The following is a 25,287-nucleotide window of genomic DNA, read 5'->3' as shown; positions in this document are numbered from 1 at the left end:
GGTATATTATTCAGCCATTAAAAAAAAATAGCATTTACTACAACATGGATAGATTTAAAAGTTAAGTGAAATAAGTCAGACATTTGGTAAATGTGGCCATTTTTTATTTAGAAGTAATCTAGATCAACACAAGTGATAACTATTTCCTTTTGATTTTAGTCATATTTATATCCTACCTATACATCTAGACCTTATTCTGAATATGTTCATTCTGATGATTGGCTTTGTAGATTATCTATAACCAGTTCATATTCTCAAACATCTTCCCCTTTGCAATTAGTGTATTTGTGTTCATTTGTATTAATGTTATTTGTAAATTTAATAATTATGGCAATGAGCTAAGCAATGCATTTTTATGAAGAATTATGAAACAACCTAATTTTGCATGGATAAGGTAGGAATTGCACTGAAAAAAATAAATTCAAGAAAAGCTAAGAGTAAATAGCAAAATAATGGTGGGCGCCTGGGTGGCTCAGTTGGTTAAGTGACTGCCTTCAGCTCAGGTCATGATCCTGGAGTCCTGGGATTGAGTCCCACATTGGGCTTCCAGCTCCATGGGGAGGCAGCTGCGCCCTCTGACCTTTTCCTCTTCATGCTCTCTATCAAATAAATAAAGAAAATCTTTAAAAAATATATAGCAAAATAATTGAAAAAATTATTTTGAAAAATTGAAAAAATTGGAAAAAGTTGCTATTAAAAATTTGCTAAAAAACCTGCTATAAAAAAAAGTTGCTATAAAACCTGGAAGGCAACAGTGTTTTTGTTTTGTTTTTTAAGATTTGACAGAGAGAGAGAAGAGATCACAAGTAGGCAGAGAGGCAGGCAGAGAGAGGGGGGGAAGCAGGCTTCCTGCTGAGCAGAGAGCCCGATGTGGGGCTTGATCCCAGGACCCTGAGATCATGACCTGAGCCGAAGGCAGAGGCTTTTTAATTTTTTTAATTTTTTATTTTTTTTAGGGGCAGAGGCTTTTAACCCACTGAGCCACCCAGGTGCCCCGGCAATAGTGTTTTTGAATGCTTTATTATATTCTTGATTTTTGTTTTTGTGATCATTCTCATGTTTCACTAAAATCTTTTCTGTGTTTCCATTGAGCAGATCACTTTTTAAAGAAAATCCATATTCTTGGGGATGCCTGGGTGGCTTAGTTTATTAAGCATCTGTGTTGGGCTCAGGTCATGATCCTGGGGTCCTGGGATAGTGTCCCATATTGGGCTCCTTGCTTGGCAGGGAATCTTTTTCTTCCTCTGCCTGCTGCTTCCCCGGCTTGTGTGCACTCCCTCTCTCTGGCTGACAAAAATAAAATCTTAAAAAAAAAAATCCAGATTTTTTCCCCTCAGAATTTATAAAAATTATGTTGGTACATTAAAAAAAATGAATGTATTTCATGAATATGAAAATAGAAGCACAATTACAATAAAAGAAAAATCTATGAACTGAGCTCTTAATGTTAATTACTAGAACTGTTCAAATTACCCCTGTGCTTCCAACAAATTACATCACCTTGCTTCATGTCTAGTATTAATTACTTTTTCTGACATTTCCTTTTTTTCAGTATGTTGATTTTTTAAAATAGATTTACTGTACATTTAAAAAATAGATTTACTGTACATATGTGTATCCTGTATTATTTGTTTTGGCTATATGTAGACTTTGTAAAAATGATTAAATGTGTAGTTTTTTGAGATCTGTTTTTTCAAAGATTAGTTCCTGATTTTTAGGGATATAGTTGCTTGATCTTCCATTTTGTTAATGTACCACAATTTATCAGTTGTCCAATCTGTATACATTTGATGCTTTTGTAGAGTTTTTGTTTTTGCTGTCAGGGGCATCTTTGGACATACCTCCTGATATACAGGTACAAGAATTTCCCTAGATTTTGTACCTAGGAGAGGAAGTGAGGGTGACAGGGTAGACACATCGGTAGTTTTTATATTTTGCAATAATATCAATATCAAATTGTTTTCAGAGTCTTTTTATTAATATAAAGCTCCTACCACAAAAGTATAGGAGTTCGTTTCTCCACATCCTTGTCAGTAATTAGTACTATTGAACCTGTAAATGGTTGCCACTTTTGTGGATAAGGAAAGAAATTAGTTGTTGATTTTAATTCTTATTTTTCTGAAACTCTAAAGTCAACATGTTAATATTTACTGGTCTTTATTTTTTGTGAAACAGCATTTCATATCTTTTTCCATTTTTTAAATATTTTTTAAACATTTTAAAATACTTGAAAAAGCTTTAATATATGTTCAAGGTAGTAACAACTTGTTTATTAGGTGTTGTGCATATGGTGAATATCTTCTTAGAGTTTGTATCTTCTTGTCTCTAATGACAGATTTTGATGAACAGAAGTTCTAAATTTGAGTTACTGAATTTGTAACTTTTATAATTAGTGCCCTTTGGGTTTCATTAAGAAATTCTGCCCTTTTGATATTGTAAACATATTCAGTGATATAACACATGGCCAATTTTGGAAATGTTCTATGTATGCTTAGGAGGAATATATGTTTCTAATTGGATACAGTGTTTTGTATGTATTCATTAAATTAAGCTTTTAAATTAGGTCATATCATTTTCTTAGTTGAGTTGATGAGGTTAATCTGCTATGTTGTTGGGTTGGTCAGTTTCTTTAGGAATTTTTACTTTATATATTTTTGATGCTGTGCTGTTATGTGTGTACTGGGTATACAATTATTAAGTTGAAAATTTTGCATTTCCAGGGGCTATTTCCATTTCCATTAATGCTTTTCTTCTTTTTTTTCTCCTTTGATTAAATTTGCCTAGTATATTATTTTTCATGTTATTACTTCCAGATTTTTGTGTCTTTTTGTATTTTCAGTGTTGGCAGATAGCATACAGTTGTGTTTTAAAATTCTACATCACTAATTTAATTAGTATTTATATTTATTATTCTTTAATGTTTGCTATTTGTCTCACTTTTTGTGTTTTTCTCTTACATTTTTACCCCCTTCTCCCACCATTTTACTGCTTTAAATGTTACCTATTCTGTTACTATGCTTTCAGTAGTTACCTTTGAAATTGATCCAAACTTAACACCTAAACAGAATCTAAACTTATTATCATCTTTTTAAGAAATTTAATTTTTTTAGTTGATATACAATGCTATATTAGTTTTAGATATGCAATATAATGATACAGCAGTTTTATATATTACTTAGTGCTCATTGTGATAAGTGTAATCTTAATCCCCTTCACCTATTTCACACATCTCCCCGCCTACCTCCTCTAGTAGCGGTCAGTTTGTTCTCTGTGAAGAGTCTGTTTTTTTTATTTGTCTCCTTTTTTCTTTGTTCATTTGTTTTGTTCTATTCTACATGTGAGTGAAATGATATGATACTTGCCTATTTCTGACTTAGTTTACTAAGTATAACCCTGTTACACCCTCCAGATCCATCCATATTTGTTACAAATAGCAAATTTCGTTCTTTTTCGTGGCTGAGTAATATCCCCCCCCCCGACCCATACACCACATCTTCTTTATCTGTTCATTTATCAGTGGACACTTGGGCTGCTTCCATAGTTTAGCTATTGTAAATAATGCTGCAATAAACATAGAGTGCTTGCATCTTTTTGAATTAGTATTTTCACATTGTTTGGGTAAATACCCAGGAGTGGAATTACTGGATCATACGGTAGTTGTGCTTTTAATTTTCTGGGGAATCTCCATTCTGTTTTCCACAATGGCTTCACCAGTTTTCATTCCCATCAACAGTATACATACAAGGGCTCCTTTTTCTCCACATCCTTGTCAACACTTCCTTCTTTCTTTCTTTTTCTTTTTCTTTTTCTTTTTTTTTTTTTTTTTGACTTCAGCCATTCTGACAGGTGTGAGGTGATATCTCCATTGTGGTTTTGATTAGCATTGCAATTCAATGATATTGAGCAATTTTTCATTAAATTTAATATCTTAATTACTCTCCTGAACAACATTAAGTGCTCCAGAATTGAAACTTTCTTCACTCTTCTGATTTATATGCCGTGTTTTGGTGTATTTATTCTGACTTGTTCTTAAGCCCCGTAATTTAGATATTATAATTAATGTTACAAACGGTATTTAAAATTGCTTAATGGTAACAGGTTTTCTTCTTTTCATTTTATGTTCAGGCCTTCTGGTTTGTTTACTGAATTTTTCAAGCATAGGGTTTCACACATTTTTTTAGACATGGCTTTAGGCAATAGTCTTTGTTTTCATTCACATGAAAAAATACTTTGTTCACTTTGTTGCAAGATAGTTTTGTTAGGATCTGAATTTTATGTTATTTATTTATCTATTTATTTTTTAAAAGATTTTATTTATTTATTTGACAGAGAGAGAGATCACAAGTAGGCAGAGCAGCAGGTAGAGAGAGAGGGGGAAAGCAGGCTCCCTGCTGAGCAGAGAGCCCATCCCAGGACCCTGAGATCATGACCTGAGCTGAAGGCAGAGGCTTAACCCAATACCCAGGTGTCCCAGGATCTGAATTTTAGATTGTAGTTGTTTTCTTTTGACTTTTTGAGGGTAACCAAGGTTCATTTCCTTAGCTTCTTTTATTGCTCTTCAGTATTTTCTTTGTTAATTGTTGATTCTGTCAGATGAGTTATCTTTTCTTGTTTGTTTGATTTTTTTTTTTTTCAAGATTTATTTATTTAGGGGTGCCTGGTTCGCTCAGTTGGTTAGGCATCTGCCTCCAGCTCGGGTCATGATCCCAGGGGCCTGGAATTGAGTTCCGAGTTGGGTTCCCTGCTATGCAGGGAATCTGCTTCTTCCTTTCTCTCTCACTCTGGATCTCCCCCTGCTTGTGCTCGAGTGTGCTCTCACTCCTTCTCTCTTTCTCTTAAATAAATAGATGGGGTCTTTGGAAAAAAAAATTATATACTTATGGGAGAGAGACAGAGGGAGAAAGCATGAATTGGGGGAGGGGCAGAAGGAGGAGAACGAATATCTCAGGCTGACCTCCCATTGAGTGGGGAGCCTGATTGGGGGCTCCGTCTCATGACCCCAAGGTCATGACCTGAGCCAAAACAAAATCAAGAGTCAGGGGCTTGCTTAACCGAATGAGCCACCCAGGTGCCCCAATTTGTCTGATTTTGAAATCATTTTGTTTTTGGATAGAAACACAGTTTTGCTTCGTTGTGTCTAATTATTGATTTCTCTTATAATATCCTACTTGATAAGAATAATTTCTTTGTATTTATGTCTGTTTTCAGTTCTGAAAAATTGTCAGTATGAATTCTTCAAGTATTTCTTTTTCAGTCTGTTAAAATTTTCTGGGTCTCTAAGTGCCCGTATTTTCAACCTTATACTTTTATGCTTCTTAACCTCTGTTTCAAATTTTCTGTCTTTTAATCTTTTATCCTAATAGCTCTGGTTAACTCCTTTAGATTTATCTTTCAGTTCACAAATTCTCTTTTCAGTCTCTCTCAGTTTTAGTGTTTTTCTTTTGTTATTTGTCTCTAAGTATTGCCCTCTTTGTCTTTCCCCTCCTCTGCACCATTATATTTTCTTTGATACCACTTCTCTGAGTTCAGCTTCTTATTTGGTTGTGTATCTGTTACATCTTTGGAAGTTGTCTTAATTTCTTGTGATCCAAGCACTGCTTTAAAATAAGATTTTTACCTACCATCTAGTTTCAGCAGGGGTTCACTTTAGAGTGTTTTGTTCAAGGTAGTGCCTTAATATTTCTTACTTAGATACATTTGCAGTTGTTGTATAGTTATGGTGAACTTGTGTCATTTTAAGCTCTCATCATGTGTCTCATCTCTGTGTCTGTTTGTGGGCCTCAAGCATAATAGAAAATAGCCGTTTGTGGAAAGAATTGTCTTATCCTTTCATTTAACGTGGTGTAGGCAATATTGAGGATCATAGATTTTTTTTATAGATTTCTATGCCAGTATTTTTCAGGTTTGCTGGCTTTATACATATATTGGATTTAGTTATTCTGATTTTCTAATGTATATTTTATTTTATTTTATTTTTTAAACATTTTATTTATTTATTTGACAGACAGAGATCACAAGTAGGCAGAGAGGCAGGCAGAGAGAGAGAGAGAGAGAGAGAGAGGAGGAAGCAGGCTCCCCGCAGAGCAGAGAGCCTGATGTGGGGCTCCATCCCAGGACCCTGGGATCATGACCTGAGCCGAAGGCAGAGGCTTAAACCACTGAGCCACCCAGGCGCCCCTCTAATGTATATTTTAGATCAGTACATGTGTATTACATATTATTGTTCCTTAATTTAATAATCAGTGTTAACTTAAATATGTATTCTGACAATCAAGGACTATTTCTCTTACTCAGAGTACAGGGCTGCAATATAAGGATGATGTCAAAGTCATTAGTTTTCTTGTGAACATCATTAAAATTCTCAAAATTCTAAAATTTAGCATGGTAGTTATAACAGATTCTATCTTAAGTTAATTTGGAGAATTGAAAGAAGCTTATTTCATTCTTCTAAGATTGGCCTTGAGAGCCTATTTGCGTGTTTTATTTATTTTGCTAGAAGATTAGAGTTTTATAGCAAACTATATTGTGCCAACCAGGGGCCTAGCCCAGCTAGGACTCAACACTTGCCCCCACTGGGCTGTTTTTTCCTTCTCCCTGATGGGGCCCCATCCTCAGGCATTTACTATCCCCAGAAGCCTCTCCCCTCTGGCCTTTGGTCCATCCCGTCCCTCCCCTACCTGTGCACTTCCGTATAACCTGTTGTATGTTGATAGATTTCCTTTCCTTACATTACAACCAGGCTTCCCCAAGAGCCTTGGGCTCAGGGGCTAGAGCTGGCCCTCAGCTCCTTCAAACCCTTAGCTTATTTGCATTTTAAAATAATAATTGAAATATATGGTAAGAACCAAGAGTATTTACCATTTGTAGTTACTTTAATATGTTGATATTTTGAATATGCAATCATTTAGATATTCTGTACAGAAAAAGACTATCATTTGTCCTAAGTTACAAGTGTCTTTTCTTGTTACTACTTTAGACAAAGAAACAGCCTTGGTATAACAGCACATTAGCATCAAGAAGAAAACGACTCACTGCTCATTTTGAAGACTTAGAGCAATGTTACTTTTCTACAAGGATGTCTCGTATTTCAGGTACATATTCTAGACTTCTAAAAATATATCAGATTCTTATGTCAGATCCATTTCTAGCTTCTTATGCTGAATTTATATAACGTCCTATTTATAGAACAAAAGTGTGTATTTTCGACATACTCTACCAGAATGTTGTGGAGGTTCTTAGCGATCTTGAAGAACATTGCTTTCCCCTAGCTATTTTTGTTTTTTTCCTTTATTTGGGGATTTTTAATCTTTGTGAAGTGAGCTATATAAAGTTAAGAAAAAAAATCAACCATGAATATGTTGCTAGGAAAAATACGTTCCATTCAGTTCCTCTTATTATTAAATATTAAACATTTATTAAGTTCTAAGCACTGTCCTTTCTGCTAAGAATACAAAGGTGAAAGAACCGATTTCTCTTATTAGCGAGTATTATAAATTCAGCGGTAGAAAGCAACAGGTATGTGATATTATATGTTGTATAAGTGTATTAGGGGAATAGAGAAGAATATCCACTAATACAGCTGGGAATGAGAGATCCACACCAAGTTGAAAATGGGGAAATGTCAGGGAATGATCACTGTAGGCATTTCAGAGGATTATGTTTTGTCAAGGCTAGAATTCATTAACTAAATAAGTTAATTAAAAACATCTTCAAAGTAGAGGAAATAACATGCAATGTCATGGACATGATAGCATTGGATATTTTCATTGCATTACTATAGTTCTGCCCATTGAGCTGTAACTTTCTCAGTGTCTTTGCTCACCAATGAAGTAGGGACATTAATACCACCCCCGTGTTCTGTTTTGTTTTTTAGGATTTATAGGTGATATAAATATATCTATAAAATATAAAATGGTGGTTGCTTCGGCAGCACATATGCTATAAAATATAATGCTTGGTATAAGTTAGGTGCTCAATTAACTCATGTCATTAATAATACACCTGCTCAAAATGAAGACCACCAAGAAAAAAGAAGAGTGATATTTTATTAGATGTTAAAATTTGTCCTTACTTTTTTCTTGACTAGGCATGTTTATATTAAAATGTACACATTGTTAAAATTAAGAACGCAAGAAACAATGGTGTTGGCAAGGATGCGGAGAAAGGGGAACCCTCTTGCACATTGGCGGGAATGCAAACTGTTGTAGCCACTCTGGAAAACAGTATGGAGGTTTCTCAAAATGTCAACAACAGAACTACCCTATGTCCTAGCAATTGCACTATTAGGCATTTACTCAAAGGATAACAAAAATACAGATTCAAAGGGGCATACATGCATCCTGATGTTTATAGCAGCATTACTAATAGCCAAACTATGGAAAGAGCCCAGATGTCCATTGAGTTATGAATGGATAAAGAAGATGTATATATTCATTATAAAATATTAGCCATCAAAAAGAATGAAATCTTGCCAATCACAACAATGTGGACAGAGCTACTATGTATTATGCTAAGTGAGATAAATCAGAGAAAGGCAAATACCATATGATTTTACTCGTGTGGAATTGAAGAAACAAAACAGAAGAACATTTGGGAATGGGGTAAAAAGAGAGAAAACAAACCGTAAGAGAAAATAAACTGAGGGGTGATGGAGGGAGATGGAGGGGGATGGGCTAGATGGGTGCTGGGTATTAAGGAGCACAATTCTTTCTTTTCTTTTTTTTTTTTAAGGTTTTATTTATTTATTTGACAGATGGAGATCACAAGTAGGCAGAGAGGCAGGCAGAGAGGAGGAGGTAGGCTCCCTGCTGAGCAGAGAGCCTGATGAAGGAGCACAATTCTTAAGATGAACACTAGGTGTCATATGTAAGTGATGAATCACTGAATACTCCTGAAACCAATATTGCACTGTGTGCTGAGTGACTAGAGTTTAAATAAAAATTGGAAAAAAAAAAAAAAATCCACACATTGCTTAGGACCTTTGGAAAAATTTGCGTCCGGATTGGTGGTGGAGGAAAAAGGAGGTTTACATACCATTTTTCCTGTGAGGGAGCCAAGCTTTGTTTATAAATGTGTATGAAATTAATGATTAACAGTTTTTATAGGATGGAAAACTTTCATTGTGTTGCCTGGGAATTGAGCCCCTTATTGAGCCTCTAATAGTCTGCAAAGTGGAGTAGAAAGCTGTTAAATTGAAAATGGTTTGAGACTTAGAATATGATTGGCAGAAGGTTCATGTTAACCCTGTTAGATGTTATTTGTTCGTATGATTTTGAAATACATCCATAGGCAAATGGCAGACATTTAAAAGAAAAAGCGTGGTAGGAAAGAGAGATTGGGGAATAATTTTTAAGTAACTAGCAGCATAGGCATGCTGTGGCAGAGTAAAGCTGTAGTCACAGACCAATTTATTTTGGGGATGTAAGATTACTGGAAGGTGGGATAAATTAAAATCAGGAGGAAGATTAGATTTCATTTTTATGGGCAGGGCTATATTGTACTTAAAACATTTGTCCTTAGTTTTTAGGAGTCTCAAGTTTGTCTTACTGAACTTTCACACTGACTACACTTACCGTATTGCTGGATATGAAGGTCCTCCTAGTGTCTTTAACTGTAAAGAGGAAATTTTAACTTCTACCTAATGGAGTACATAGTGTTTTTCCTTCTGTATATTTTTAAATAAGAATTCATCCCCTCTTTCTTTCAGTTTCCAACTCTGAAAATGAGAGGTGAAGCTTAGGAGATTAATGCTCTGAACTCTTAGTTGTAATTGAAAGAGAAGGTAAATTATAAAGCATTAGAAGAGAGAAAAGAAATGGCAAATACACTTTCACAAACTAATCTGTCATTGGAATAGGAAAATTAGTATGCTAGCAGATATGTGTGATTATTAACCATAAATCTACCAACCAAACAAAATCCTACGTTTTCATAACCATGAAAATTGAATCCCTCTACTTTCAGATACTAAAATAACCATTTTTAGTGTTTTCTTTATAACTTCTGTTGGAAGTAGGTGTTAATGAATAGGTAGATGGCCAGGAAAGTTTAGCTACCCAGGAAAAGATTATGGTCTTCAAGAGAATATACATTCTTTTGAATGCTTGTGAATTTTTTGTCCTTAGGGATTGGTGTCAAAATATGAAAGAATAATTTACATTAAATTAATACATAAACAAATATCTAAGGTGTCTTTGCAGTCACTACTTATTACATGAAATACTCAGTTAATAGGATTATGTGTAAAAAGATTCAATTAGTTGTTACATTCAACCACTTTGTAGTAAAGTTGATTTGTTTTACTGCAGTAACCCATATTGTATTCAAGTTTGTTGAATTTACTGAGAATAATTTTTGTGGAGCAGGAGCATTATTTAAGTAACATTATGACAGTGCATGCTAATTAGGTTTGTTTTTTGTTGTTTTTAGAATGGAAACACTATAAAATTGGAACCTTTGATATAGGTTATTAGATGAATTTACTGTTAGTGTTTAAACCTTTAAAATGTGAAATATTGGAGACAGAAGCTTAGTATCAGAGACTAGCGATTGTTTTTCATTGTAGTAAGTGTTAGATAAGTTTATGTCAATAGTTATCTTCAAGATAACCTAATATCTCCAGATGAACTAAATAAATTTTTTACTCTCTATCATTGGTACCTTAACTCTGTAAACGTAATGACTTATTTTTTAAAGATTTTATTTATTATTTATTTGAGAGAGAGAGAGAGAGAGAGCACGAGCAGAGCTGGGTGGGGACAGAGGGAGAAGCAGACTTCCCGAAGAGTCTGACACGGGGAGCCTTACTCGGGGCTTGATCCTGGGATTCCAGGATCGTGACCTGAGCCGAGGGCAGATGCTTAGTCAGTTGAGCCATCAGGTACCCCAGACATAATGATCCTTATATCTAAATTTCATTATGCCTACTTATTTTAGAGGACATTTAAGCACGGGTAGTTATGGGGCACCTGGGTGGCTCATTTGGTTAAGTGTCCAACTCTTGGGTTTTGGCTCAGGTAATCTCAGGGTTGTGAGAGGGAGCTCCACATTAGGCTTCCTGCTCATCAGGGAGTCGGCTTCCTCTGTCTCTCTCTTCCTCCCTCTTCTCATGGGCAAACACACATGCGTTCTCTCTCTCTCTCAAATAAATAAATCTTCAAAAAGCGGGGGAATCACGAAAAAGTGTACCTTGAAAAAATTGTGTGTGTCTATATATGTATGAGCTAAAAGTAAGGAGAAAGGTATGAAAACAGTGTTGTGACAATCTTACTTCAAATTTTAGTTAGGAAGCTAACTAAATTGGGTGTTTTACTTTTCTTTCTTTGGAAAGGAAAATATAAGTCCAAATGTAAAGCAGTTTTGAAAAGCAGTGATTTCTTATTCATGTTTTCTCTGTAGTCTTGTTTCTAGATTAGAGAATGGATAGCTGTATTTAATCCCAGCCTTACATGAGATGATTTTATGATTTAAATTCCACATAATTTCATTATGAATAGTTTACTGAAATGGACTTTACTCAGTATTTATACAGTGTTCTAGTGGATGGAATTTTCTGTATTCTACCAAGACATTTGAAAAGAAGCATTTTGTTTATTTTTGAGAATAATTGATATATTGCAGTTTTCCACTCCCTTTTAAGAATTGGATTTGAGAAATATCAAAGTATAATATGAACAAGGATGTCACTTTATTTTTACTTAAAAAGCAGTTGCTTTCTTAATCTAAATTATGTTATAAATTGTGTTTTGATAGTAAATAAATGTGAGCATGCAGAAGTATCTCCGTAAATGTGTTCCTTCAAAATAACAAATATGCTCAGTGTATGTATTCCTGTCCATCTTCACTTTCTTCATTTTAAAGAATTTTTATTTTAATAAAAGATTAAATTTCTCTTGATCAGAGGTACATTTTTATTTTTCCAAGAAATTATTGCTTAAAACATAAGCTATAGTATGTTTTTATCGGTGTTGAAAGAGACAGCATCTTTCAATGAACCACTAAAAAATTATTAAAGCTGAAAGATCAGCTGAATAATATGTGCATACTAGTGTTTTCTAAATACTTAAGAATTGGGGTGCCTGGGGCAGCTCAGTGGGTTAAGCCTTAGCAGGGGGCCTGCTTCCCCCCACCCCCCACCCCGCCTGCTTCTCTGCTGACTTGTGATCTCTCTCTCTCTCTGTCAAATAAAATCTTAAAAAATACTTAAGAATTGTTTGTATTTAGAATATAATTTTTAATCTGTGTATACTGCTTTTTGACTTATATTGCAATTCATTTATTTTGTTTTGTTTTCTTTGTGTAGATGACAGTCGAACTGCAAGCCAGTTGGATGAATTTCAGGAATGCTTGTCTAAGTTTACTCGATACAATTCAGTGCGACCTTTGGCTACATTGTCATATGCCAGTGATCTGTATAATGGTTCCAGCATAGTCTCTAGGTAAGTATTGGGCAGCACTCTTTACTATTTACTTTTGCAAGAGTATCTAAAATTTAATTTGACCTCTAGCTAAGAGCCTGTGTTCTGAAGTCAGGTTGCCTGCCAATTTTAGTTCTGTGGTTTTGGGCAAGTTCCTGAATCTCTTTAGTCCTCAATGTCTTCATCTTTAAAATGGAATGGTTAATAGTATTCCCCTCATTGGGTTTCAGTTTGTGTTCTTATAATGTTTTTGTCCGGTTTTGGTGACAGGGTATGTATGCTCTTCTCATAAGGGCTCCCTCATCTTCAGTTTTCTACAACAGTTTGTGAAGAATTGGTATTATTTCTTCTTTATATATTTTGTAGAATTCTCCAGTGAAACTATCTTGGCCTTGAGTTTTCTTTGAGGGAAGAGTTTTGAGTACAAATTAAATTTTTAAAAGAAGTATAAGACTAATCAGGTTATTGATTTTTTTCTTGATTGATCATTATTTTTGTGTCTTTAAAAGAATTTGTCCATTTTACCTAGGTTGTTGAATTTATTGGCATTCATGTGTTTGTAGTATTCCTTTATTATCCTTTTATGTCTTTAGATTTTCTAATGATGTTCCCTTCCTCATCCCTGATAATGGAAACTTGTTTCCTGTTATTTTCTTTCCTTAATAGTCTCGTTTAGAAGTTTTATCAGTTTTATTTGTCTTTTCAAATTGGTAGCTCTTAGTTTATTGATACTCTATATTTTTGTTTCATTGATTTCTGCCTTAACTTTATTTTTTTCCTGCTTTCTTTAGGTTTAATTTACCTCTTTGGTAGATCTTATCTTTGGTTTATCTTAAGGTAGAAACTAAAGTGATTGAGTTGAAAATTTGCTTCTCTAATATAATTTATGCTTTAAATTTCTCTCCGTGCCCTGCATCAGCTGCATCTCATGAATTTTGATGTGGTATTTTTTCTTTTTTCTAAATTGTTTTTATTATGATAAAATACATGTAACATGAACTACATTAACTTAACCATTGTGCTGTTCAGTGGTATTTAATACATACCTTCTTAATATGGTGCAGGTGTCACCAGTGTCTGTCTTTAACACTTGACATTTTGTAAAACTGAAAATCAATACCTGTTAAACAGTAACTCTTTATTCCCCACCTCTCTGAATCCTGGCAACCACCCATCTACTTTATTTCTCTATTATTTTGACTACTCTGAGTATCTCATATATGTGAAATCACACAGTATTGGTTTTTTGTATGACTGGCTTATTTCACTTAATAAGTGATTGTTTTGGAGAAGATTGTTTTGGATTTAATTTTGGGGTGACCTATTGGCTGACCTTGAATGTCCAAATAGCTCCTAAGGTTTGAGAAGCTCTCAGCCTTCATTTCTTTAAATAAACTTTCTACCACTGTTTCCATCTCTCCACTTTCTCAAACTTCAATCATGCATACATTGTTTCTGTTAGTGGTGTTCCGTAAGTCCCAAAGGCTTTCTTTATTTTTTTCATAATTATTATTTTTTTTTTCATTTTGTTCCTCTGACTGGATAATTTCAATTGGTTTTTCTTTGAGCTCACTGATTCTCTTCTACTTAGTCAAGTCTGCAGTTGAAACTCTCCATTGAATTCTTCAGCTCAATTATTGTCTTGTTAAGCTCCAAAATTTCCATCTGATTCTTCTGTTTTCTGTTTCTTTGTTGAAGTTCTCATTTTGTTCTTGTATTGATTTCCTGATTTCATTACATGTTTACCTGTGTTTTCTTGTATCTCCTGAAAATCATTTATTTATTTTTATTTTTTATTTAAATTCAATTTAGATAACATATATTGTATTATTAGTTTCAGGGGTAGAGTTTAGTGATTCATCAGTTGCATATAAGGTCCAGTGCTCATTACGTCAAATGCCCTCCTTAATTCTCTTTACCAAGTTCCCCATACCTCCACCTACCTTCCCTCTAGCAACCTTGAGTTTGTTCCCTGTAGTGAACGGTCTCTTATGGTTTGCCTCCCTCTCTATTTTTATTTTATTTTATTTATTTTATTATTTTTGTTCCTTTCCCCTATGTTCTTCCGTTTTGTTTCTTAAACTCCACACATGAGTGAAATATTATGGTATTTGTCTTTCTCTGACTGACTTATTTTGCTTAGCAATAATGCCCTCTAATTCATCCATGTTGTTGCAAAAAAAAACAAAAAAAAAAAAACCAAAAAAAAGCCTTGTTGTCAGGTTTTGTCCATGTTGTAGCATATATCAGAATTTTCTGTTTAAGTCTGAATAACACTCCATTGTATGTATGTTTATGCCACATTTTGCTTATCTGTTTGATGATGGACACATATGTTGCTTCTGTGTTTTTTAACTGTTGTGACTAATACTGCTATGAACATGAGTGAACAGATACCTCTTCAAGACCTTGATTTCAGTTCTTTTAGGCATATCCCCAGATATGGCATTGCTGGATTATATGGTAATTCTATTTCTAACTTTTTGAGGCCTGCCATACTGTGCCATTTTATTTTATTTATTTATTTTTTTTCATACTGTGCCATTTTAAAATTCCACCAGCGCATAAGGCTTCCAGTTTTTCCACATTCTTGCCAGCGCTTGTTATTTTCCCTGTTTTTGATAATCACCATCCTAACAGGTGTGAGGTGGTAATGCTTTGCATTTCCATAATGATTAGTGATGTGCATTGTTTCTGTGCTTATTGGCACAGAGAAATTTCCGTTGAAGTCTTTACCCAGTTTTGAATTTTGTTGTTGTTGTGTTTCAGTAGTTCTCTGTGTATTCTGGATATTAGTCTCTTATCAGATTTGTACATATTTTCCCTCATTCTGTGGGTTGTCTTCTACTTTGTTGATATTATCTATTGATTCATGGAATTTTATAATTTTCATGATGTCTGATTTGCTTTTCTTTTGTTGCCTTTGCTTTTGATGTCGTATCTCAGGAATCAGTATCCAGTCCTAGGTCATGAAAAGAGTTTTATAATTTTGTGTTTTAGATTTAACTTTTTGATCCATTTTGAGTTAGTTTTTGTGTATGGTTTTAGGTAAGGATCCCACCCACTTCATTCTTTTTTTTCATGTGGATATGCAGTATCCCCATCATCACTTCTTGAAAAACTCCTTTCCCTATTGAATGGTATCGCCACTCCTGTCAAAGGTCATTTGACCGTATATCCAAGGGTTTATGTCTGGGTTCTCTTCGCTGCATTTACCTGTATATCTGTTTGTATTGCCACTACTATACCTTTTTTTTTTTTTTTTTTTAAAAGGAGACAGGGCCTAGGGCCAGAGACAGAGGGAGAGAGAGAATCTTAAGCAGGCTCCACACCTAGCACAGAGCTCAACAGGGGACTCAATCTCATGACCCTGAGATCATGACCCAAGCCCAAAATCAAGAGTCAGCCTTAATAGACTGAGCCACCCACGTGCCCCAACACACTGTTTTATCAGAACTTTTTAGTAAATTTTGAAATCAGGAAATTGTGAGTGTTTTAGCTCTGTTCTTTTTCAAGACTGTTTTTTCTATTTCTGCAAAAAATGTCACTTGAGATATTGACAGGGATTACATTGAATCTCTAGATTACTTTGGGTAATATTGACATCTTAATATTTAGTCTCCTGATTCATGGACATGAGATATATTTCCATTTATTTTTCTCTTCTTTAATTTTTTAAAGCAATTTTTTGTAGTTTTCATGTATAAATCTTTTGCTTTTGATTAATTCCTACATATTTTTTTGATGCTGCTGTAAGTGGAGATGTTTTCATAATTTCTTGACTATTCATTGTTATTGCATCGAAGATCGATTTTCATTTTCATTCAGTTCAAGAAGCTTTTAAGTTTCAAATTTGATTTTTTTTTTGACTCATGGATTATTGAGACATATCTTTATAGTTTTCAAATGTTGAGATTTTCTAGTTATCTTTTTGTTACTCTGTTATTTTTATCTTCATTATCTCGGTGACCATTCTTTAAAAATTCCTAAAATAATTTTCTAATACACGTAAAATAGAATGGAATAATAATAATCCCTCATATAGTCATCTTCCAGATTCAGCAGCGATCCAGATTTTGCTATACTTGCTTCTTTTATACTTTTCATTCTTTCTTTGCTTATGTATTTTTTTTAAAAGATTTTAGTTATTTATTTGAGAGAGAGAGAGACAGCAATAGCCAGAGAGAGCGTGAGTGGGGAGGAGAGGGACAAGCAGACTCCTCACTCAGCGGAGAGCCCAACTTGGGGCGTGATCCCAGAACTCTGGGATCATGAGCTGAGCTAAAGGTAGATGCTTAACTGAGCCCTACTTAAGGTGCCCCTGCTTAAGGATTTTGAGACAGATTTCAGATGCTGTGTTATTTCATCCTTATATTCTTAAGAATGTAAATGAACTTTTAAAACCACAGGGCTGTATCATATGTAACACAATTTCCAGTAATCCCTTGGTATCATCACATTGCTTGTGATGCTTATTTTATCTCCTAGATAAAATAAAGAAACCTTAAGATGTTTCGATGCAGATCAAGAATTTGGCAATTTTTAACTTGTCCAATACATTATTATGTATGGTTTCCTATTTCCATTACAAAGATTTTTTATTAAAATATAAGAATATCGGTCTTGGAATTTAAGCTGATAACTAAAGAGACTTGCAGCTAACTGTTGATTGTATTCCACCTTGTTTAGCTCAGTAACGAGTAAGACAAGAATCACACATTCTTTTTTTTTTTTTTTAAGATTTAATTTATTTATTTGACAGAGATCACAAGTAGGCAGAGAGGCAAGCAGAGAGACAGAAAGGGAAGCAGGCTCCCTGCTGAGCAGAGAGCCTGATGTGGGGCTCGATCTCAGGACTCTGGGATTATGACCTGAGGTGAAGGCAGAGGCCTTAACCCACTGAGCCACCGAGGCACCCCTCACATTCATTTTTTTTCCTATGTGTTGGTAATATGTGTTTTCTTTATCAAGCACGGGAGTGATTAAAACTTGAAAATGCAGTAGATTGTGGGGCTTATTTAACTAATTAATTAAATGAGTAATTAAATTTACATAGCGAAAATTAATTGACCCCTTAATGTGGGCTAGGCTAAGAGTACAATTGTGAATTGGCCAGATATGATGCTTGGTTTAGGAAAGCTCTTAGTATTATTTCACTGCCTTTGTAGAAAAAATGTAAGAAAGCTTTTGAAACACTTTAGCTTGGAGTAACAGTATAACACTATTACTTAATTTTTTTTTTTTTGGAGACTGCAGTGGTGTGCTTGTGCACAAGTGGGAGCTGGTAAGGAGCAGAGGGGGGAAAGAGAATCCCAAGTAATCTACACACCCAGGGAGGAGCCTGACATGAGGCTCAATCCCACAACCCTTAGATCGTGACCTAAACTGAAACGAAAAGCTGGTCGCTTAACCGACTGAGCCATCCTGGTGCCCCTTAAATTCTTAACTAGTGTAAGAATGTATAATATATATTTTTAAGAGATTCAGAGATGTAGCTTGAATATGAAATGGCAAAAACGATGGAAGTTTATAATAATGACCTGATAAATACATTTACCTGTAATTATGTGGCTCTACTCAGCTAAAATATAATGCAGATTATAGCTGTATTGTTATATAGATTAATGCCCCTTAGCACTGTAAATTCATCCTGCGTTGTAGTTTCTTTTCCATTAAGGAAGGAACAAAAATCCAAAAATAGTGAAAATTTCCATCTTAACTTTATATTACAAAAGCATCATTTCTAGTTAGAAAATCTGGAATTGGTTATACATCTCTAGGATTTAAAAAAGAATAAGAGCTATTTTGTTTCATCATTTTTTAAAAAAAGATTTAATTTATTTATTTGACAGAGAGAGAGAAAGAGTGAGAGAAGGAATACAAGCAGGGGGAATAGGAGAGGGAGGAGCAGGAAACCTGAGGAGGGGCTTGATCCCAGGCCCCTGGGATCATGACCTGAGCTGAAGGTAGGCGCTCGAGAACTGAGCCACTCAGGTGCCCTGTTTTCATCATTTTTGAAAACTGATTTTAATATAATTAAAATAGCTTGATTTTAATGTAATTCTGGGCTTTTTTTTTTTTTTTTTAATGCTATTAAGTCCTCCCTCCTTCCTCCAAAGTTTTGTTTAAATTCTAGTTAGTTAACACATAGTGTAATATTGGTTTCAGGAATATTAACTCTTGATCATACAGAGACATTTATGTCAGAACACTGTGTATTCTGAGGCAGAAGTTTACTGAAGACTTAAATGAGATTTCAGTTTGGAAATACCACTTAATGAAAGTGAGATTAGGGGTGCCTGGGTGATGCAGTTGGCTGGATGTCAGACTCCCACACTCCCATGGAGTCTGCTTGAGGCTCTCTTCCCCCACCTGCCCATGCTCACTTGCTTGCTCTTTCTCTGGAATAAATAAATTTTTTTAAAGTGAGATTGGTTTTATAAAATATTTCAATTAAAAATTTAAAAGGTACCTTCAGTTATTTCATCTTGCATGCTAACATCTTCCACTGAAATTGAATTGATGTTTCTGAAAAAATTTCAGTTTTGAAGGTTTATAGTATAAGAGAGGAGAGATGAAGACTAGTAGGTAGCAACAACAAAAATAGTATTCAGAGAGACTTTGCCAGTTTCACAACCCTGGATATTTTTTTGCTTTTCCTACTTCTTCATATTGACACACATCATTGATAATAAATTTACTTTAAAAGCTTTTAATTCCTCTCAAAATAGGAAATTTTGATGAAGAATTTCTTTTGGGAAAAGAGATAAAGACATTAGAAATGACAAATAATGTTGAATTTGCATTTATTTAATAATACTGCATTATTTCATTACATTGTGGAAGAAATTATTCTTAACTGTAAAATTGCATGAAATATATCTAGTGTTGGTCATTCACTGCATTGAGAATCTGACTGAGAGAAAAACTTGGTTTTAAAGTTTTCCTTTTGCTTTATATGGATCATGTTGGGTTATTTAATACCATACTTATAATTCCACAAGGTGGCAGCATTTGTTTACTCTAACAGTTTCTCAATTATTAGTGGACTAGGTATGGAAATAAATGGCTTATGGAAATTAATAGCTTAATAGGGATGTTCATGCTCATGAATACTAAATGGTCCTAGATTAATGAAAGCAAGCTATGGAAAGGATAGAAACTCATCTTACAATGATGTCACATTTTGCTTATTTTCTTAAATATCTAGTGGCCACCAGAGAGGAATTTTTTGAAACTGCATTGCTTGAATTTACTGAATACTTACTTAGCAGTTGGCTGTTTCTTGAATTTTTGGTTTGAATTTTACATACCTAGATTGTTATGGTTAAAATTGTTCTACATTCCATCTGTAGTTTAGAGGTTATATAACATTTCTGCTTATGGTTTCTTGAATTTTTAAATAGAATTGCAGCAGGCATTAGTAAATTTATAAGAAAGTGGTTATGTATTGTGGCATTTATTGTTGCTGCTAGATGAGTTGCTATACTGGCAATGTAGTGTTTGATTATTTGATTACTTTTTTAACGATACCTTTTTGAGTACCTTACATGGTATTTTAAGTATTTCACTAACTCATTTAATCTTTATATCAAACTTATAGAATAAGGCATTGTGATTGATCCTATTGTATAGATGAGGAATTGTGGTAGAGATAAATTATCTAAATTGTCCCCCAAGTTCAACACAATGCTAGTGAATGATAGAATTAAGATTTGAACTGAAACATTGTGGCTTCTGAATTTACTCTTCCATTATTCCCTTTAGTACCTGTTAAAACACTGTACTTTTAAGACACCCAGAAGAATAAAATGAATGAATTCTTTTGAGTTTCTTTTTTTTTTTTAAGATTTTATTTATTTATTTTAGAGGTAGGGGAGGAGCAGAGGGAGAGGCAGAGAATCTCCAGCAGACTTTCTCCCTGAGTGCAGAGCCTGCCGTGAGGCTTGAACCCACAACCCTGGGAGCATGATCTGAGCTGAAATCAAGAGCCAGACACTCACCCAACTGAGCCACCTAGGCACCCCTCTTTTGAGTTTATGATAATTGGTATTCCTGTTACTGTCTTGTCTGATTTGCCCTAAATAATGAGCATGTTTTTAAAATTTTAATTTGATGTAGATATTCTGTTGAAAAGCCACTCTTGTCATAGTTTGAGAGTATTCATGTTCAACATTTATTGTTTGTTTGTTTTTTTTTGTAGGAGCCAGTTATAAGGATTATTTTTCCTGAATTTCAGTTTTTAATAACAGCCAGCACTGATTCTGTATTGTAGAATGCTTTGACTTTTTTTTTTTTAATATTTTATTTCTTTATTTGACAGAGATCACAAGTAGGTAGAGAGGTAGGCAGAGAGGGAGGGGGAAGCAGTCTCCCTGCTGAGCAGAGAGCCCGATGCAGGGCTCGATCTTAGGACTCTGAGATCATGACCTGAGCTGAAGGCAGAGGCTTAACCCACTGAGCCACCAGGCACCTCAGAATGCTTTGACTTCTTAATTTGTATTTAAAAACATCTCCAGGTAATTAAATGACTTGTTTTCAAAGGAAAAATTATGACATTTTATTTGTTTTTTAAACAAGTTGTTTTATTTGTTTTGTTTTGTTTTAAGTAGGCTCCGTGCTGGGCCACAGCATGGAGCCCATCGTAGGGCTTGAACTCAACGATCCTATGATCAAGACCTGAGCTGAAATTGAGACAGACGCTGAGCCACAGACATAGACCCAGGCGCCCCTTTAACTCTTTAGGACTGCTAATGAACTTTCTCTTTTTATTAATAAGATATTTTTGTTATCATCCGACATGTTATTGGGCTATCTGGGGTCAATGAGAAATGTGAGGATTTGGGAGGACAGAGAAAAGGATTTCTTTACAGAATTTTGCTCCGGTCTAATGTTTTAAAGCAGTAATTTTAAAAACTGTGTTCTAAACTTGAAGTTTCCTCAGGAAAGAGGTATTATGTATCTTACTTCCTGTTGACTCCCCATTTCTGGCAGATGATAGGTGCTTAATAGTAAATATTTGTTGAGTGAATGGAAAACTCTCTTGCCTGCTCTGATAGGATCTGGAGGGCTATAATAGTTGTCCAGCTCAACCTGTTTTTATATATTTGCTTGCTGATAGGAGTTCCTTTGAAGAAAGTATCCCTAGGCTATAAAAGAAGTTTGTAAATCACCAAGGACACATGACAGAAAAATAAAGTAGTGTTAACAACTTAAAATAGAGACATCTAGGATTCTCAGCAAGCTTTGATGAGTTTCCTCCTTTTATAACAATTCAAGATACAGGTTAAAAGTGGGATGCAGATAGTCCAAGCTTACATATTAGAAGCTGCTGCGTCCTTTCCTTCTGTCATAGTCTCTACCCTAAAATTTTCCTATTGTCATTTTCTCATTTTTGTGTTTCCTTTTGCCTTTGCTTAGGCTAAGGCTTGTACTACTGTACAGAGTGAAACCATAAACTCAAATAATTTTACACTTCCTTCTTCAGAATGTTCATTGGGTTAGCTTTTGAGATTTTAGTAGACTAGTAAAAGTTTGTCACTAATCAGAACATAAAATATATGCCTACGATGAAAGTTTAGAATTAAAATATTGCCTTTTATGATAAAACTCTTTTATTGATCTAATGACTCTCTTCAAATAATCAAAGTAGGAAAAAGAATGATTCTGTTTGGTATCCAAGAGACCTACTATCCAAAGTTGGACTAATGGCTGGAAGTTACATTTTAAGGCTAAAACAAGGAAGCTCTTTTTAGTCAGCAATGTGCAGAAGTAGAATAGGTTTCATTAGGAGGCAGTTGCCATATGCCCTTAGGACTTTAAAGCTAAACTGTGCTTCATCTTTTTTTTTTTTTAAAGATTTTTAATTTATTTGACAGAGACATAGTGAGAGAGGGAACACAAGCAGGAGGAGTAGGAGAGGGAGAAGCAGGCCCCCCGCTGAGCAGGGAGCCAGGTGAGGTGGCTCATGCCAGAATCCTGGGATCTTAACTTGAGCCAAAGGCAGATGCTTAAGGACTGAGCCACCCAGGCGCTCCCCTTCTTCTTCATCATCTTCTTCTTCGTTTTCATCTTCTTTCTTCGTCTTCATCATCTTCTTCGTCGTCTTCTTTGTCGTCTTCATCTTCGTCGTCGTCGTCTTCTTCGTCTTCGTCTTCGTTTTCATTCTTCCTCTTCTTCGTCTTTGTCTTCTTCATCTTTTTCTTTGTCGTCTTCTTCGTCTTCGTCTTCTTCATCGTCTTAATCATTGTCTTCGTCGTCTTCATCTTCATCATCTTTGCCTTCATCGTCTTCTTTGTCTTCTTCTTCGTTGTCTTCTTTGTCGTCGTCATCGTCTTCTTCTTCTTCATCTTCTTCTTCTTTTTTAATACAGAAACTCTTTCTGCAATCCTGAGGTCAGTTATATATTCACCTATATTTGTCTGGAATATTTAATGATTTATTTTTAAAGATTTTATTTATTTATTTGAGAGAGAGAAAGAACACAGTGGGAGAGTGAGACAGAAAAGCAGATGCAGGGCTTGATCCCAGCCTGAGCTGAAGGCAGACACTTAACCAACTGAGCCACCCAGGTGCCTGTTATTTTTGTTTTAATTTTTAAAAATTGTATCTATTCATAATGTAAGTGCTGAGGGTACCAGTAAAAGTGATATACAGATTAGCGGAGAGACAAAATCTATAAAGCCAATCTATAAAATCTGTAAGCCAATATAGAGGAAAAAAAAGCATTTTGAGTGCTGTGAAAATATCTACTGGCTACAGTACAGTGGATTTGAGATAAGGAATAGTAGAAGCAGGGGGATCAGATCTATAAGTACTTTTGAATTGTCCTGGCAACGCATGATGATGGCCTGTGGTCTTACTACAAGGAAGTACAAGTAGAGCTTGGACAAAGAACTATTTAAGACATATTTAGGGACCACAGTAGACAAAACATGATTATTGGTGGATATAGTCCTTGAAGGAGAGAAAGATAATTTCCAGGTTTTTGGTTTGAGTAGCTGGGCAGAAAAATGTGTGTGTGTGTGTGTGTGTTTAAATTCAATTAATTAGCATATAGTGTATTATAGTGTATTGTAGTGTATAGTATCTCAGAGGTAGAGTTCATTGATTCCTCAGTCTTATGTAACACCCAGTGCTCATTATATCCCGTGCCCTCCTTAATGTCCATCTCCCAGTTACCCTATCCCCCCACAGCAGTCCTCAGTTTGTTTCCTATGATTAAAAGTCTCCTATAGTTTGCTTCCTGATTTCATCTTGTTTAATTTTTCCCCCCTTCCCCTATGCTTCTCTGTTTTGTTTCTTAAATTCCACATGAGTGAATTCCTGTGATAATTGTCTTTCTCTGGTTGATGTATTTCGCTTAGCATGATGCCCTCTAGTTCCATCTGTGTCATTGCAAATGGCAAGATTTCATGTTGTTTTTTTTTAAAGATTTTTATTTATTTATTTGACAGGCAGAGATCACAAGTAGGCATAGAGGCAGAGAGAGAGAGAGAGGTGGAAGCAGACTCCCTGCTGAGCAGAGAGCCTGATGTGGGGCTCAGTCCCAGGACCCTGGGATCATGGCCTGAGCCAAAAGCAGAGTAACTGAGCCACCCAGGCGCCCCAAGATTTCATTTTTTTTTTGATGGCTGAGTAACTTTCCATTTTATGTATATACCACATCTTCTTTATTCATTCATCTGTCAGTGGACATCTGCGCTCTTTCTACAGTTTGGCTATTGTGGACATTGTTGCTGTAAACATTGGGGTGCAGGTGCCCCTTTGGATCACTACATTTATGTCTTTGGTGTAAATACCTAGTAGTGCAATTGCTGGATCATAGGCAGCTCTATTTTCAACTTTTTGAGGAACCTCCATACTGTTTCCAGAGTCGCTATACCAGCTCACATTCCCACCAACAGTGTAGGAGAGTTCCCCTTTCTCTGCATCCTTGCCAACATCTTTCGTTCCTGAGTTGTTAATTTTGGCCATTATGACCAATGTGAGGCGGTATTTCATATCTCATTGTGGTTTTGATTTGTATTTCCCTGATGTCGAGTGATGTTGAACATTTTTTTTTCATGTATCTGTTAACATTTGTATGTTTTCTTTGATGAAATATCTGTTCGTGTCTTCTACCCATTTTTGATTGGATTATTTGTTCTTTGGGTGTTGAGTTTGTTAAATTCTTATGCAATTTTTTTTTTTAAGATTTTATTTATTTATTTGACAGAGATCACAAGTAGGCAGAGAGACAGGCAGAGAGAGAGAGAGGAGGCAGCAGGTTCCCTCTGAGCAGGGAGCCCGATGTGGGGCTCGATTCCAGGACTCCAGGATCATGACCTGAGCCGAAGGCAGAGGCTTTAACCCACTGAGCCACCCAGGCCCCCCCGAGTTTGTTAAGTTCTTTTTAGATTTGGGACACTAGCCCTTTATCTGTTAAGGTAAGAAAAATGTGGTGTTATTCACAGAGATAGAGATACTGGAGGAAAAGCAGGTTTCAAGGCAATGAGGTGCATGAGAGTTAACCAAGTAGAGATTTTGCATTGGCTTGCTAGATGCACAGAGAAGAAATTTGTACATTGATAATGGGCACGGTGGTTGTAGATTGATAGAGCTCCTCCATCTAAAGATCCAGGTAGATGAGGAGGAACCAGTAAAGCTGCCTGAAATAGTTTTTAGATAAGAATGAAAACCAGGAAAATATATTGCCTTGCAAACCAAGAAATGGAAGATAATCTGCAGCATTAGACACTGGGCAGGATTGGATCCAAAGCAAAGTGAGACTTTTTGCTTTGATTAAAAGGGCTAATAAGAGAATCATTGCAAAGACAGGCATGTTTGTAGTGTTAAATGATAGGGAGATAAAGGACCTTTTCTCCTAAGA

The 25,287-nt window shown here is 35.2% G+C and overlaps 1 protein-coding gene across 4 annotated transcripts in view; it reads left to right on the top strand.

Annotated features, from left to right (window-relative positions):
- Nucleotides 1-25,287, top strand: part of COP1 (COP1 E3 ubiquitin ligase) — a 252,902-nt gene that overhangs the window by 85,982 nt on the left and 141,633 nt on the right. For all 4 annotated transcript variants that reach the window (XM_045983212.1, XM_045983213.1, XM_045983211.1 and 1 more), the window contains 2 exons: nt 6,977-7,091; nt 12,302-12,437. In XM_045983212.1, the coding sequence (XP_045839168.1) occupies nt 6,977-7,091; nt 12,302-12,437 (251 nt within the window). The remainder of the gene's footprint in view (nt 1-6,976; nt 7,092-12,301; nt 12,438-25,287) is intronic.

This window comes from Meles meles, chromosome 17, assembly GCF_922984935.1.
Source record: "Meles meles chromosome 17, mMelMel3.1 paternal haplotype, whole genome shotgun sequence".
Classification (NCBI taxonomy): domain Eukaryota; kingdom Metazoa; phylum Chordata; class Mammalia; order Carnivora; family Mustelidae; genus Meles; species Meles meles.
Note: the sequence above shows the minus strand (reverse complement) of the source record. Positions and strands in the feature narration are given on the sequence as shown.